The sequence below is a fragment of the Lactuca sativa genome, chromosome 3 (assembly GCF_002870075.4).
Source record: "Lactuca sativa cultivar Salinas chromosome 3, Lsat_Salinas_v11, whole genome shotgun sequence".
Taxonomy (NCBI): Eukaryota; Viridiplantae; Streptophyta; class Magnoliopsida; order Asterales; family Asteraceae; genus Lactuca; species Lactuca sativa.
Genome location: NC_056625.2, coordinates 13,340,055 through 13,356,251, shown reverse-complemented (window position 1 = coordinate 13,356,251; position 16,197 = coordinate 13,340,055). Strand labels below are relative to the sequence as shown.

Sequence of the window (16,197 nt, the reverse complement as noted above, 5' to 3'; positions counted from 1 at the left end):
TTAAACATCTTTAAAAAGCAGACAATATATTGAAAAGTTTTCACATGAGGAAGAAGTCTTTCCCGCCTTTGTAAGCTTCTCTTCTCTCTTGAGGATTGTAAGTGAAACGTAAATGTAGATGAAGATGAAGATCATATACAAAAAAGGTTAATTCATGAATTGAACATAGCAGATTTGTGTGAAAGTTTAGCAAAACAGAAATGGAAAGGGGAGAAAGGAGAGAGGTTACTTTTGATTAGCGTCTCTACAGACTGAATCACGGTATCGTTTCATCCATTGCATGAATTCGAGGTTATCCAGTCGCCTTCCTTTCACCACTTTGTTTACTTCGATGTGCTGTAATTATACATATAAGATTAAATGAATGAGTAATTCTATCCATCAGATGTGTATTGTCTTTCAAAATCAATGATTAGTTGCTAAAATTCATGAAAATAATAATAACAGTTGAAAATCGATGACTGTTGCTTTTGAAATTTAGCAATTAAAATCAACAACAAATTGAAATCTGATCGTATTCAAATCGAAAGAACAAACAACTATAATGTATCGAGTAGCAACACCGATTGTAATCAAACTGCAATAACAAAAGTAGGAGATAGTAAGATAACCTTAGCGATCTTCAGTTTGTTGAAAACGTCTCCAAGAACCTTGTAATTCTGAATCATGTGGTATTCAGTTTTGGCATTGAAATTGAGTTTATGCATCAGAACAGTTCCAGGATGAGGGACATCCATTAGCTGACAATGAACAACACCCGAACATGCCTACATCGAATCAGATCCATTGAAATCGTTCACCAAAATTGAATTGTATACAAATAGTAATTGTTGTACGCATAAACCAAAAAAAAACAATAGACTCTAATAACATTAAACAAATAGACTTTGGTCATTAGTTTGGACTCAACAATAAACAACTAAACTCACACAAAGATTGAAATTAAAGCAACACATAAATCTTTTATTGTCCTTTATTCCAAAAAATCTGAATTAATGTGGCACAACAATTCCCTCTGCCCTCAATAAGGAGCACGTGGAATAAGATTAGGTAAGTAGACTCTTAAGTAATGTTCTTTACTTGTAAGGAAAATATACCAATAAATAATACCATTGGTAATCCTAATTAGGTTCAGATGTGTAAAAATTGAAATAAGATTAGTCAAAAAAAAAAAATCAAACACCGTTACAGAGAAGTAACACTAATTTTATTCCAATCCCAAGTCATCAAAGATACATTACAAATGGGTACATCAAATTAGATGGTAAAATTGAATTTGAAATCAATATTTCTAACTGCAATTCATCAACTAAATATGAATTTGAAACACGTAAATTTCAGGGTTAAGAGATGTTAACCTTACAATTTTTTTTTGATGATTTCCTACGATTTGGATGAATTGATGGTTAATATCGAAGTTATAGTTTATCAACTTCACTTGAGACCTTCCTCCTTCAAAAAAATTACAAACGCAGTGAGAGAGAACAAACAAAGTGAGTCAGTGGGTGTAGATTAGGTCCAAATTAAAATGAAATCAGATATCGGTTTTAAAATATCCAAATACATGTCAAGAATATTGAAGAAAATAGAATATTATTGACAAATACTGACCTCTATCCATGGAATATCATATGACTTCATCTGTTAGGCGCTTTATTTCAAGATCCTGCCATTTCACGACCTGTAGACACACATATTCAGTAAAGGGTGAAAGAAAGAGAAAAATAACCTTCTCTTTTGATCATCTTCTCCCAAAATCGAATATCCTGAAAGTTGTAAATTACAATATCAAGATGAAAATTTAGAAAGTCAATGAAGGATTTGAGCTTTTGACATAATATTAAGACATACAAGCGAGTAGAGGGATTAAAAATAGGTTGAAGGTGGCTGGCATGGTTTAAGGTGGCGCTGACTGTGGTGGCAGTGGTCATTTGGTGTGATCAGCGCTTTAGGGTAGGGCGGTTTCACCAGAACCTCAACGCACCGGCAACAGTATCCGGGTGCACCTGGACCGAAGGCCGCAGCAGTAGTAGCTAAGGCTAGGGTTTGCATTTGTTTGTGGTATAGCCAAAAGGCGGAAGCTACGGTTGGTGGCAGCTGGTTGTGTTGTCGGTGTCGGAGGTCGAGAAAATGTTGCGGACGGCGGCAGTGGACAGTCGCCGATATGAGTGACGCACAAGAAGTTTTTTTTTTTGTTGAGAGAGAGAAGTGCATAATCGAAGGGAGACGCAACCGATGTCAAAAGAGAGACTGGCGTAGAAGAATGTTAGATAAGGGTTTCTTGCATCTGATTGGTGAGGGAAGGCGGTGGTAAACAAAAAATCTTAGATAAGAAGAATGAGAAAAAGGAAGATAACGATGACAAAATGTATGTCAGTTTGTGCGAGAAAAAGAGAAATAGAAGTTTCGGTGGCAAAATAAGAAAGTCAGAATTCCGTGTGAAAATAAGAAAAAAAAAAGGAGTTAACTGTAGCTAGGGTTTTAATAATTAATAGTATATACTAATTATCATATATTGTTTGTCCATAAATTTTTATATAATATATTATAACAAAAAATTAATTGGAACATGCCAGATAACAAAAATGAACTACTACTACTACTTTTTTTTTTTTTTTTTTTTGGTTTTTATAAAATAACCGCTTTATCACAAGGCATTTCGAAGTATCATTTTGATTCCAGGCCGAAATATTTCTGAAGTAGTTTTAGTGTTTTCATTGTAATTTAATGTTTTTTTCTACTTTTCTTCTTTCGCTTTTAACACTACATTTTGTGAAAACATATCTAACAATAGAGTTTTTGAATACACTAGCAACCACTTAACACTATTATTTACTGCCATACCAAACTCTCACAAACCAACTAATTGTTCACCTACCATTTTATTATCATATAAACACTCACTTAACTTTTTATAAACACATTAGATTCTCCACCTACCTATTTTTTCATCATACACTTAAAGATGTTAAAATCATCACAGTTCTCACAAACAAAAGGCGTTAATTATCCAGAGGATAATGAACGACCTAACTTTAACTTTTACACATGAATTTAAAAAACATAGGCTAAAAACAAATATGCACATAAGTATAGTATATATTAATTAATAAATAAAATATCTAATGGACCCATTGATGCGGTGTAACTAATGATATATGTGCAAATCGCCTACGATATATATCAACATATTTAGTTCATTAGTTGTGCATGCAACCCCTATTAATGTTCACAAACCAACCAGAGGTCAACATCTCAAAGAAATAATATACAAAACCAATTATTACCGGTAACAAAGATAATTTTCTTTATAAACTTTAGACATTAATGAACAAATGATAAAATTGATAAAATTTAACAAATTTAAGGATTTTTATGTCAAAAACCCTATTATATAAAACAAGATCATATTCTTTTCTATCTTTTTTTTATTGTTATGTTTTGAAGGATCGAATTTCAAGAAATTGTCAAATGATAAAACACGAGAGATTTTCAAGGATGAATTTCATGGTAAGTATCTCTTGCAAAAACTGACTTGTTTTTCGTTCAAGTATATACAACTTGTTGATCACTAAACATTATAATAATTATATACGAAAGGGTCTGAATTTACGCAAGTTGGAGAAGGAGAAGATAAGGGATGGGATGGAGTAAACAAAAATGTAACACTAAAATAGAGGTTTCCCTTTATAGCAATTGGATGATATTGCGGCGCCCTGACATTTCATCCTTTTATGCAATAGTGATTGATTGAAGGCACGTGAGCAACTCGTGAACAAAGTCCCACACCCCGCCATTACTTTTGAATATTGGGAACTGAACCCCCACCCCCACCCCACGCACATCACAACACAATAACTGATCTCCACCTTCCTCCTCCCTCCCTCCCTCCTTTTTATAACCATCGATCACTCTCGTTTTCACAATCGCTGCCGCCGCCGCCGCCGGAGACTACACAGTCTTCTTCAACATCCGCTTCTTTGACTCAACTACTTTGACCAATTTTCTCTATATCGTCAAACTCGGTGCGTGTGTGATGCATACGCATACACCTGTGAGTTATCCTTAGACAGTTTAACAATCATATAAGAGGAAGTGGAAGCGTCGATTGTGATCGGAGATAGAAGGAAATATATTATTGAAATATCGAAACACAAAGGAGATATACCTTGATGCTGGTTTGATTCGGAGAGATTTGATTGATTGGTGTTGTGTTTTCCGATAGTTGCTTGCAGTTATAGCTTCATCGGATTCTGGAGAATTTCATCCTCTGCTTTGTATTAATCCTGTAATTCCATTCCAGTGAAAAATTTTGTAATCCTAATTTGAAATCCGAAGAGATGGAAAACAAGCAATTGTTCATGTCTGCGTTGAGCGTGGGAATAGGAGTAGGAGTTGGAATTGGAATGGGGAAGACAGTGAGTAGGTGGACCGGTGGTGGTGATGATTCAACAGGAAACGGACTCACTCCACAAACAATGGAGCGTGAGATGCTTAGTATGATCGTCGATGGCAAAGACAGCAAAATCACCTTCGACCAATTTCCCTATTACCTAAGGTAATTAATTAATTAATTAATCTATTTCACTTCATTCAATTCAATGGACTTAATGGATATTCATTAAACAAAATCTGTATTCCAAGTTTCAAACACTACTTAATAAAACAAATATTACGTATGATATTTTGGCTGGACTGCTGGACAGATCTTAATAGTGATTATTAGTGAGAGTTCACTATTAGTGAGAGCATCCATGAATGAAAACTTTGGGGTTTGATGAGGTTTAGGGTTTTTGGAGATGCAGAACACATGGCTCTGTTTTGGCCGTCTTTAAAATAATAATAATTAATTTTCAACTCGTATATGACTCACCATACTTGTGATGAGGTGTCTCTAGTCCCTCCCATCTCAATCTATCAACACTCACATCATCACTATGTAGGCGTGTCATCCATCATGACATGCCAAAAGGATACAACACCCGGACGAAATTGAATTTAAATTTTTTGTCCGTGCTAGTGTAAAAATCCCAACGTGGTTTAGTGAAATCAACATGATTTAGCATCTGTTTTTACTATTTGTTACGTTTAAGTACCAATTAAATAAACTAAGAGGAAACTACTAATTTAACCAAAATCATTAATGGCTTATTACTTTTTAGCCAAAATTTAAGATTTATTAAAAATAGCCATCGAAACCAAAGGTGGTTAAAATGACCTACTGTTTCGCCAATTTACCTACTGTTTTGATTAGGGATGAACATATGGATCGGGGAACCGGTACCGGAACCGTAACCCGATGGAACCGGTCGGGCCGGGACTGATACTATAATTTTGTCAATTTTTGGAACCGGGATCCGGTAAGAACCGGCTTAAAACCGGGAACCGGACCGGATAACTCAAATCAAATTTTGAAAGTTGCATAATTCATTCAATTTAATTTTTTTTTACCTGAATCTTTTTCCTACATGTAGATTATGATTTGTAGTTAAGTTTAGACTATAAAAACGTTTGATTTGGTTAAAAAATGAATGAGTTACAAGCCCCGCATGGAAGGATGTCAAATCAGAATTTCTTTTATGTTTCAGCAATTAAATGTAATCTGACTTTGTTGTTTGAATGTGAATAACTCACTCAATTTAACTTGTTTTGACATGAATTTTTTTTCCTATATGTATATTAGGATTTGTAGTTAACTTTAGACTATAAAAACGCTTGATTTGGTTAAAAATTAAATGATTTATAAGCCCTGTAAGAAAGGGTGTCAAATCAGAATTTTTTTATGTTACAACAATTAAACGTAATCTGACTTTGTTGTTCAAATGTGCATAACTCACTCAATTTAAGTTTTTTTGACCTGAATCTTTTTTCTACACGTAGTTTAGGTTTTGTAGTTAAGTTTAGACTATAAAAAACGTTTGATTTGGTTAAAAATTAAATGAGTTACAAGCCCTGTAAAGAAGGGTGTCAAATCAGAAATTTTTTATGTTACAACAATTAAACGTAATCTGACTTTGTTGTTTAAATGTGAATAACTCACTCAATTTAAGTTTTTTTTACTTGAATTTTTTTCCTACACGTAGTTTAGGTTTTGTAGTTAAGTTTAGACTATAAAAACGTTTGATTTGGTTAAAAATTGAATGAGTTACAAGCCCCGCAAGAAAGCATGTCAAATCAGATTAGTTCTAAAATCGAAAACCCGGTAAAACCCGGACCCAGAACCGGTAGAACCGCCGGGCCGGTTCGGTTCTTGATTTTAGCCGAAGTCGGTTCCCGGGTCGGGCCGGTTCGGTCCGTTTGCTCATGCCTAGTTTTGATTTTAGTATATAAGGATTTTTTTTTTCATTTTACATTACGAAACTGTAGACGAAAAAATGGTCTACGGTTTCCTCTGAGAAGTCTATTGTTTCTTAAATAGTAGATTAAAAATGGTCTATTGTTTCGTAAGGTTTTGGTTTTTTTTTTAAGATGAGAAAAAAAACAATAACTTTTACTCTAAAAGAGATTTTTCTTTTAATATATACTAGTTACGATATAGTAGTCAAAATACCCAAAAAAAAAACCCAAATCCGTAGGTTTTTAGATGAAACAGTAGATCATTTTTAATCTACTCTTTGGGAAACAGTAGACTTCTCAAAGGAAACAGTAGACCATTTTTTCGTCTACGGTTTCGTAAAGAAAAGTGAAAAAAAAATTCTTTATATACTAAAATCAAAACAGTAGGTAAATGGGCGAAACAGTAGGCCATTTTAACCACCTACAGTTTCGATGACTATCTTGTAATAAGTCCAAAATTTTGGCTAAAAAGTGATAAGTCATTAATGAATTTGGTTAGATTAGTAATTTCCCCATAAACTAATGATTATTTTATGTTATCTTTGTGATAGTATTTAATGTGGCTCGGTTAATGTGACATACTTTTACACGTGAGGAGAGAGTATTCTTATTAACAAACTTAAAAACCAATAATACAACAAAAATCTGAGCTATTATATTAGGCAAAATACCAAAAATAACCTTAACTAGAACAGGACCGACCAACTACATATATAAACGCGGTCCAAACACTTATTCCGTCGCTGAGCTTCTTTAAGTTAGGCAGATTGATATTCATTCAGGTCGTCAATTTAAGTGTCGTGTTGTGTTTGTTTTACATAAAACCTTGTGACAAGATTTTCCGATTTGACACCCCATTACAATTACATAATGCAGAGTCTAAAATTAAAACTAAGGCATTGAATATTCTAAATTTGGTTTAATTTGTGATGATTATTTATTTTTTCTTTTTTACCCTTTCAACAGCGAACAGACAAGGGTTTTACTTACAAGTGCAGCTTTTGTTTATCTGAAGAACATCGATTTTTCAAAGCACACAAGAAACCTTTCTCCAGCAAGTCGAACTATATTGTTGTCGGGTCCTGCAGGTTACTTAAATTTCAAAAAACATTAATTAGCTCTGTTAATTAATCGCACTTGAATATCTCTTTAACTGCATTCACTAAAATTTGTCTTTGTATTGTGGATTTAAAGAACTTTATCAGCAAATGCTTGCCAAGGCTTTGGCTCATTATTTTGAAGCCAAGTTGTTGTTGCTTGACGTCAATGATTTTTCACTTAAGGTGAGCATATGTCATTTTTTTTTAAAAAAAAAATTACATACTGTTTGAATTTATCTAATCTACCCCTCTTGATTTTTGTCAGGTCCAGAGCAAATATGGTGCTTCATCCAAAGAAACTGTAAGCATTATGGACATTTTTTCAATCATATACTTTCCCTATTCTGTTGTTTTATCTACTGATGCATTTTCTACCTATATATGTATATAGACCTTCAAAAGATCCACTTCAGAAACAACCTTGGGGCGAATGTCAGACTTATTTGAATCAACCATGTCTATGTTTCAATCCAAACAGGAAATAAAAGGTATTTAATTAGTTTCCGTTGTTACTGTTCACAGTTTACATCTTTAAGAAACTGCCTCCTTCAAAAGGTCGTATATATACTTTCATGGTGTCTGTGTAATAAACTTATACTTGTTCTTCTTGTTTACATTTGATTCATATAACTGTTGTCTTTTACAGGAACATTACGTAGACAGAGCAGTGTTTCTGATTTTGGATCAAGGTATGACATACAATCTTGTTGATAAAAAATATAGAAATCTAGTGTGCAAACTCTTTTTCATTTCTCTTTTTATATATAGGGGGACTGAATCTTTCTCAAGTACTCCAAATCTTCGGAGAAACGCATCTTCATCAGCTAATATTGAAGAGCTTGCTTCAAAATCTACTCCACCAAATCCAGGTAAATTATTACAACCAACTTTTACACTAAGAAAAAAATCCTAACAATAATATAACCTTTTTGGCGTATCCTTCTTCTCAGCTCCACTTAGGCGCACAAGCAGTTTGTCTTTTGATGAGAAACTTTTTGTACAAACCTTGTACAAGGTATATATATATATATATATATATATATAAAATCTCTTGTCATTTAATTTGTTTCTCTGCCTTCTGCTACAAGTATAACTCTTTTAAAACTTAATTAATTGCAGGTTCTTACTTTCATATCCAAGAACAGTCCTATAGTGTTATACCTACGAGACATCGAGAAGCTTCTATGTAGATCCCAAAAGTTATACACCTTATTCCAGAAAATGTTAAAAAGAATTTCTGGACCTATACTGATACTTGGGTCACAAGTTATTGACTCTGAGAAAGATTACAGAGACTTAGACGAGAGGATTACTTCTGTGTTCCCATACAACATTGAAATCAAACCTCCTCAAGAAGAAAACCATCTTGTGAGTTGGAAAAGTCAACTTGAAGAAGATATGAAGATGATCCAGTTTCAAGATAACAGAAATCATATTAGTGAAGTTCTTGCTGCCAATGATCTTGACTGTGATGATCTTGCGTCTATTTGTGTGGCTGATACAATTGATCTTAGCAACTACATTGAGGAAATCGTGGTTTCAGCTATCTCATATCATCTCACACATACCAAGAATCCAGAGTATAGAAATGGAAAACTAGTTATTTCTTCTACAAGGTCTGATTTATTTTAAGAGTTAATCACATAAAATAGGAAGCTCATGTCACAAAATGACCACATTTTCACCATTTATCACAAAATGACCACTTATTTCGCAAAATGTCAAATTTTTTGCTTGTGATGATTTTTATTTTTTTCGCGAAAATAAATAAAAATCCCGAAATTGACTATTATAGAAGGTATTTATTTCAAATGTAAACAAATTTAGTTAAGGTTTTTGACTCTCTCATTTGACGACCAGGGGTGACGTTTTTCGAATTTACCTAAAAGATTTTGAATTAAAATTTGCAATTCAAAGATATAGCTAAAAGACATTATATTTTTTGCGAAATGACATCATATTCACAAAAATATATATGTATAATAAAATGTGATGTCAGAAAAAGCAATTTTGTGAATTAGGGAACCTTTTTATCGCAAAATAGGTGGGGGTGGTTATTTTGTGATAAATATTGAAAAGCTAGGTGATGATTTTATAGTATAACAACCTTCCCATTTTTGTGATGAACTTTTCTTTTTATCCGATTATACCATTAATTATTTGTTTCCTTAAATATGTTGCTGACTTTTATATTTGACACATAAAACAGTTTGTCTCATGGGTTGAGCCTGTTCCAGGAAGGTAAATCTGTCAAGAAGGAGACCTCAACCTCAAAGGTTTGTGATATATATTTTATCTTTAATTAGAAATTCACTATCAAAATCCTTTATCAATGTTGACTCACTTATATTATATACAATTAATCATTACAGGATACAGTTGTGAAAGATTCTGTTGCCCCAAAACCAGAAACCAAAGCTGAAAGCACCAGTGGTCCTAATGAAGCAGAAGCTTCTTCGGCTCCTAAGAATGCTGATAATGTCACCCCAACACCTAAAGCTCCCGTAAGTTTTTATAATCTTTCTTTTAAGTTTTTTATAAAAAAAAAAAAAAAAATCTTTTTATTTAAATTAGTTATTGTAATCTTAATTTTTAGGAAGTTCCTGCTGATAACGAATTTGAGAAGCGAATAAGGCCAGAAGTGATACCCGCAAGTGAAATCGGGGTTACATTTTCTGACATTGGTGCATTAGATGACATTAAAGATTCACTTCAAGAACTGGTGATGTTGCCTTTAAGAAGACCCGATTTGTTCATTGGAGGACTTCTGAAGCCATGCAGAGGGATATTACTATTTGGCCCTCCTGGAACAGGGAAAACCATGCTTGCTAAAGCCATTGCCAACGAGGCTGGAGCAAGTTTCATCAATGTTTCAATGTCCACCATTACCTCAAAATGGTTTGGTGAAGATGAGAAGAATGTTAGAGCTTTGTTTACACTTGCAGCTAAAGTGTCGCCTACTATTATATTTGTTGATGAGGTGGATAGTATGCTTGGTCAAAGGTCAAGAGCTGGAGAACATGAAGCCATGAGGAAGATTAAGAATGAGTTTATGACTCATTGGGATGGGTTGTTGACTAAACCAGGTGAAAGGATTCTTGTTCTTGCTGCTACTAATCGCCCTTTTGACCTTGATGAGGCTATTATCAGACGTTTTGAGCGAAGGTATGTATTTTCAAACTTTTTGAATTGAAATAATGAAATTTAGAACTTTTTTTTTTTTTAAATGTTTTGTGATGGTGAAAATAGGATAATGGTGGGGTTACCATCGGTGGAAAATAGGGAAAAGATATTGAAGACTCTTTTGGGAAAAGAAGAGATTGATGAAGGATTGAACTTTGGTGAACTTGCTAGTATGACTGAAGGATATACTGGAAGTGATCTGAAGGTTAGGGGCTGTTTCTTTTTGACTTAATTAATCTGGATTCAGACACCAACCCTTTTACTTATTTGTGTTTCTTTTTTCCTCCCAAATATTCTCACGCTAAAATTGATGGATACTGTGAAAGTTGTTTGTTGAAATGTCATTCTGATGGTTTATTCGGTCTAGAAAAGAAACATACCTTATATATACAACACTTATGTCTATCATCATCCATCACTTACTCAATCACTCTACACATACAGGATTTAATACAGCCTCTTGGTATATTCTGGGTTAATTAATGTCTATGATCATATGACATGATTATATATAACTAATTTTTTTGTGACATTACAGAATCTGTGTACGACTGCTGCTTATCGACCAGTTAGGGAGCTGATACAGCAAGAAAGATTGAAGGATATTGTGAGTATTATAATATGAATAAAACCTAAAACCTACCTGTGACTTTTATCTTTTTTTTATATATATAATTAAGTTTAATTGTTTGTGCAGGAAAAAAAACTGAGAGCTGAGAGGGGAGAGGGGACTCGATCTCCAGAAGAAGTTACAGAGGAGAAGGTGATTACCATCAGGCCACTAAATATGGAGGACTTTAGGGAAGCCAAGAATCAGGTGGGTGTGAAATGACGTTTATGCCCCTTATATTGATTTGTATGAGGCAGGGGCAGGGGGATATGTATTTGTGTGTTGTGTTGATAAATGTAATTGTGTACAGGTGGCGGCTAGTTTTGCATCGGAAGGGTCAATAATGGGGGAACTGAAGCAATGGAACGAGCAATATGGTGAGGGGGGTTCAAGGAAAAAGGAGCAATTATCATATTTCCTCTGATAAACTCACTTTCACTTTCACTCTCACCTAAAAAGTATCATATATGTCTCTAATTAATCTGGCCCCCTCCATATGAAATATGAACCAACCACCCAATAAAGGATCCATCCATCAATCACACTACTCATGTACACGTTGTAGTCACCCACCATACAAAAACATCAACATCAAGGGGCTCGGTTTTGTACCAAAACTGTGGGTCTGTTTGAGGGGGCAGGTCACACGTGGGTGGCTTACAATTATATGAGTGATCCTGTTCCTCTTCCTGGACCTTTGTGTGGTGTGTTGTACCATTTGTTTTGTCTTGTTGTTTCCCACCCATAAAATTACACAATATTTGTTTGATTTTTATTCTCGAAATAGTGTGTGCGCTTGTGTTGTATGTACGATATTTCCTTTTTCTAGTGGATGTTGCAACCTCGTGTAATATTTTATTATTCTTCTCAAATAATAATATAACCTTGTTGGTGCCGATTAATTGGAATAAACACGAGTTGCAACGTCAATTTAAACTATGATCTAGTACTAAGTTTAGTAGTCCAACTTGTGGACACTGCAAAACGTGGGGTCAAGGGCCACGACCCAAAATCTTTACAAAATTTTGGACATGAGAAATATGATCACAATGGAACATAGATAATTGCCGGATGGTTGTCTCCATAAACCCTTTTTGTACTGCAGATTTTGCATTTTTTCTCGACTTTATCCACCTTTTGGATGTATGAGTACATATATTCATATTTAGTCATATTTGAGGCTGGCTTACAAATTTGGACTCATCAATATACTCTCCAGCAATGCCGTTTTTGTGTGACTAAATTGAAGTGTCTTTAGCACAGTCACAAGATTAAATTCCTTGTAACCCAGACACATGATCAAAATAACTAATAACAGGAAGTGAACTCACACCATCAATTATTAAAAAAGATCCAGTAATTTGAAACCGATCATGTTTTTCCGCTCTGTTCTAACAATTTACAACTCCCACTTAAGTGATCGAAATCAAGTTGTTGGGTCATTTAACATTTACTTGTTTTATAATGACAGCTAAAAACCACGGATTTCCATAATTGATGGTGACATTTACTGAATCAAAATCAGAATAAATAAAAGAAAGTAAAATTTAGGCCCCACTAATGTAGTCGACAAGATTTAATACACATCATGCAAGAAATGACCACACACCACCAAAATTGTGTTCTCACTAAGACAAACATACTACATCATATATTAGTTTCAAGACAAAGTGCCACGTCAACAAAAACTGTAACACCATGTATATATAAAAATAGAAAAAAAAAACACAAAGACATCACCACAACTCTAAAAACACAAGAAATTATATTGGGGAGGAGGGTTTTAGCGTATCAATCAATCTCTATTACCAACCTCACAAACCCCAAATCATCAAGAAAAACACAATAATCAACCATTTTTAAGATTTAGATATATAAGACACACCTAACCAGTAACAAAGTTGCATATTCTTAAACCTTTTTCTTAGCTTTAAGCTCTTTCATGGATCTCGGGATCTTACACAACACTTTTGCATCGAAAACCGCATACTGTTTCTTGATTTCAATCAATGCCTTCTCTGCAAGCGGATCGATCTTATCCTCATATTTATCATACACCACAGGCACCGTGAACAGCAACACAACCACTGCAATATTTTTTTTTTCAAAATAAATAAATAAATCAGTATTTCATTATTGAAAGTTGTTAACGGACATGGAATAGCTGTGTGGTATTAGGAAATTACATATGTAAACCAATGTCAAGAAGTTATAGCAGTTGCTGATGATTGACACAAACCACAATCCAGCAATAACCTGATTAAACAACAATGATAATTAAGAAAACGAAGATTTTTGTATAAAATTGAATATAAAAGATTGAAGAAAAAATAAACTTACAGATAGAAACTTTTTGAGGTCTTTCCCTGAAGCGATATCTCTAATAGCTGCAAAACCGTTGTTTAACTCAATTCTCAGGGATGACACAATTTCCAAAACTGGTTTCTCTGGAATCACAACTTGTGGGATTTTTGGTGGAGATCTGTATAAAACATCAACTCATGAATGAGTATCAAATTGGTGAGACAATTGGTAAAATAAGAACATTTACTTGTTGATGAAGGCTGAGGCATTTGACCATAGAAATAGTATTGCCAATGTAAGAATCAGACTGTGGCAAACAAGTGTCAGCAGATGATATTCCATCACTTCAAAAAGGAACCAGATGATTGAAACTCCACCTAGGATTCCACCAGATACCTTCTTGTCCTTCCATAGGAGCACATCGGCAGCTTTACAGATAGTAAAAAGTTAGATGATGAACAGATAAAGAGTAAGACCTCCATTGATTGTTTCAGCAATAGCATTAAGCATGTTTCACATTGGTGGTATTATATTATTGCATACAAGTAGAAACTTTTACTTTTTCAACCCAAGAAGAAACCACCTTTGGCTTTATTGATATTAATTATTAACATTTAGCTTTCATCAAGAAACGATAATTGGAATGTTAGCAACCTTTATGAAGCAAAAAGGTAACATATTAACTGGAAAAGAGCTTCGTTAACAGCGTGGATTGATGATTAAAGAAAAAGATACACCTTTTGCTTTAACTTTAGACAACCATAGAGAAAATGGTTTTGATTAAGAAAAAATAGATTTATTAGAGGTATAACAATATGTCAGGTCTAGATCCAGATGCAGAAAATTGGATCCGATCAAGTTTGTGCATGAACTACCTGGTAGAGATCAACAGGTCTTGATATTGTAATAGGACGAATACTTATTTCCTTATGGCCGAAGTAAATGATAAAAGCGACAATTCTCAGAATAATAAATCGATCTATTAATTAGAGAACATAGTCGATTATCATCTAGGATTGTAAATCGGTAAATTATGTTACTCGCGTATATACAACTCATGAATCATTTAGACGAAACCTCAAACGATAACCGAAGTAGTAATATCGGGAGAAAGGATTATTAAAGAAGTAACTAAAGCAAGTTAGGGTTTAAGACCAATCAAAATCCAGTAAAACTGAAGTGTTAAGGGTAAGTAATAACGATAACATACGCTTTCCGCCGCCGAAGACATTGTGGACGGGCTTTTCCCTACCGAACATGCGAAAAACCTTCGATTTCATCGCTGAAATCTTGTCGTCGTCTGAATCTGAAGACGAAGAAGAATCATCCTTACCATGAATCTTGTCCGATATCTTCTCCATCAACGATTCCGACTTATGATCCTCGTGATCTGACATGTTCGCTCAGTCGATTGAAATCTGAAAAACCCAAATCTTGAACCTAAAATCTTTGGTTTTGAAACAGATTGATGATGAATCGCTCTGGAGTATTCAGTAACGCAAAGAATGTGTGAGACTAGCTGCGTAGGTGGGTCATAAACAGAAGATTATCTACCGAACCTGATCCTGAGCTTGAGGTCTGGGAACTTTCCGAGCCTATTAATTCGGAATTGGCTTTAACCTGATTGGTGATAATGATATCTACGAGGCTAATAAGAAAACGAACTTCGAATTAACTACTCTTTATCCCCGTATATTTCCATATATTTTGTTGGGGGATATTTAGGGGTGTTTGGAAAGAGATTATTGTTTATTATTTAATGTTTATTTTTACGGCAACAAATTAAGCTTAAATGTTTGGATATAAATTCTTAAAAATCAGTTTATAGCGTTAAAAATAAGCTAAATAAATTGATTTTAATAAACATCCTTCCTTGTTTATTGTTTATTCTCACCACAAATACTTTTGTAAAAACAACTTATTCTCACCGCAATTAGCTTAACCACAAATACTTTTGCAAAAACAGTTTATTCTCACCGCAATAAGCTAATAAGCTATAAACTAATTTATCCAAACACCCTCTTATAATATATATTCTAAGGTCAATATATATATATATATATATATATATATATATATATATATATATATAGTTAGGTTCAAATGTTTTCACTATCTATTGTGTGCATGTATGATTGATTTTGGACCAATCATTTTAGTTATTTTAAGAAAGTAATTAATGCATATTACATGTTGAAGATATAATAGTTATTAATTACATCTTCAGCATTTAATATGCATTAATTACTTTCTTAAAATAACTAAAATGATTGGTTCAGAATCAATCATACATGCACACAACAGATAGTGAACACATTTGAACCTAACTCTCTCTCTCTCTCTCTCTATATATATATATATATATATATATATATATATATATATATATATATATATATATATATATATCTTAAATCGTATATAAACAATATTAGTCATACCTTGAATTTTAATAGGTATAAGATACAAAGTTTTTGGTACAAATCAATTATGCATAACAAAACCATTAATACTTGCCAAAACTTTAAAGACTTTAATTAAGGAAAATTATTAAAAAATTAATTTAGAGCAAAATAACAATTTTAAAATATTAAATTCATCAATATAAGTTAATTTACATTTCTTAAACTAGATGTTGATAATAATTAATTTACATCAAATGTA

At 33.4% G+C, this 16,197-nt stretch overlaps 2 protein-coding genes across 2 annotated transcripts; one reads left to right on the top strand and one right to left on the bottom strand.

The window, feature by feature from the left end:
- Positions 1-3,829: 3,829 nt before the first annotated feature.
- On the top strand, positions 3,830-12,131 carry LOC111886521 (uncharacterized). Its single transcript, XM_023882776.3, has 16 exons — positions 3,830-4,558; positions 7,303-7,424; positions 7,531-7,619; positions 7,702-7,737; positions 7,828-7,924; positions 8,083-8,125; positions 8,205-8,305; positions 8,387-8,451; positions 8,556-9,052; positions 9,646-9,712; positions 9,809-9,940; positions 10,033-10,601; positions 10,686-10,824; positions 11,158-11,226; positions 11,317-11,436; positions 11,540-12,131. The coding sequence occupies exons 1-16, from the start codon at positions 4,341-4,343 to the stop codon at positions 11,651-11,653; spliced, it is 2,478 nt and encodes an 825-aa protein (XP_023738544.1). The 5' UTR covers positions 3,830-4,340; the 3' UTR covers positions 11,654-12,131.
- Positions 12,132-12,907: 776 nt separating this feature from the next.
- On the bottom strand, positions 12,908-15,051 carry LOC111886470 (reticulon-like protein B1). Its single transcript, XM_023882712.3, has 5 exons — positions 14,744-15,051; positions 13,781-13,961; positions 13,570-13,711; positions 13,416-13,485; positions 12,908-13,316 (listed from the first exon to the last, which is right to left on the bottom strand). Exons 1-5 carry the CDS (start codon positions 14,928-14,930, stop codon positions 13,141-13,143), a joined length of 756 nt encoding a protein of 251 aa, XP_023738480.1. The 5' UTR covers positions 14,931-15,051; the 3' UTR covers positions 12,908-13,140.
- Between the last annotated feature and the right edge of the window lie 1,146 nt (positions 15,052-16,197).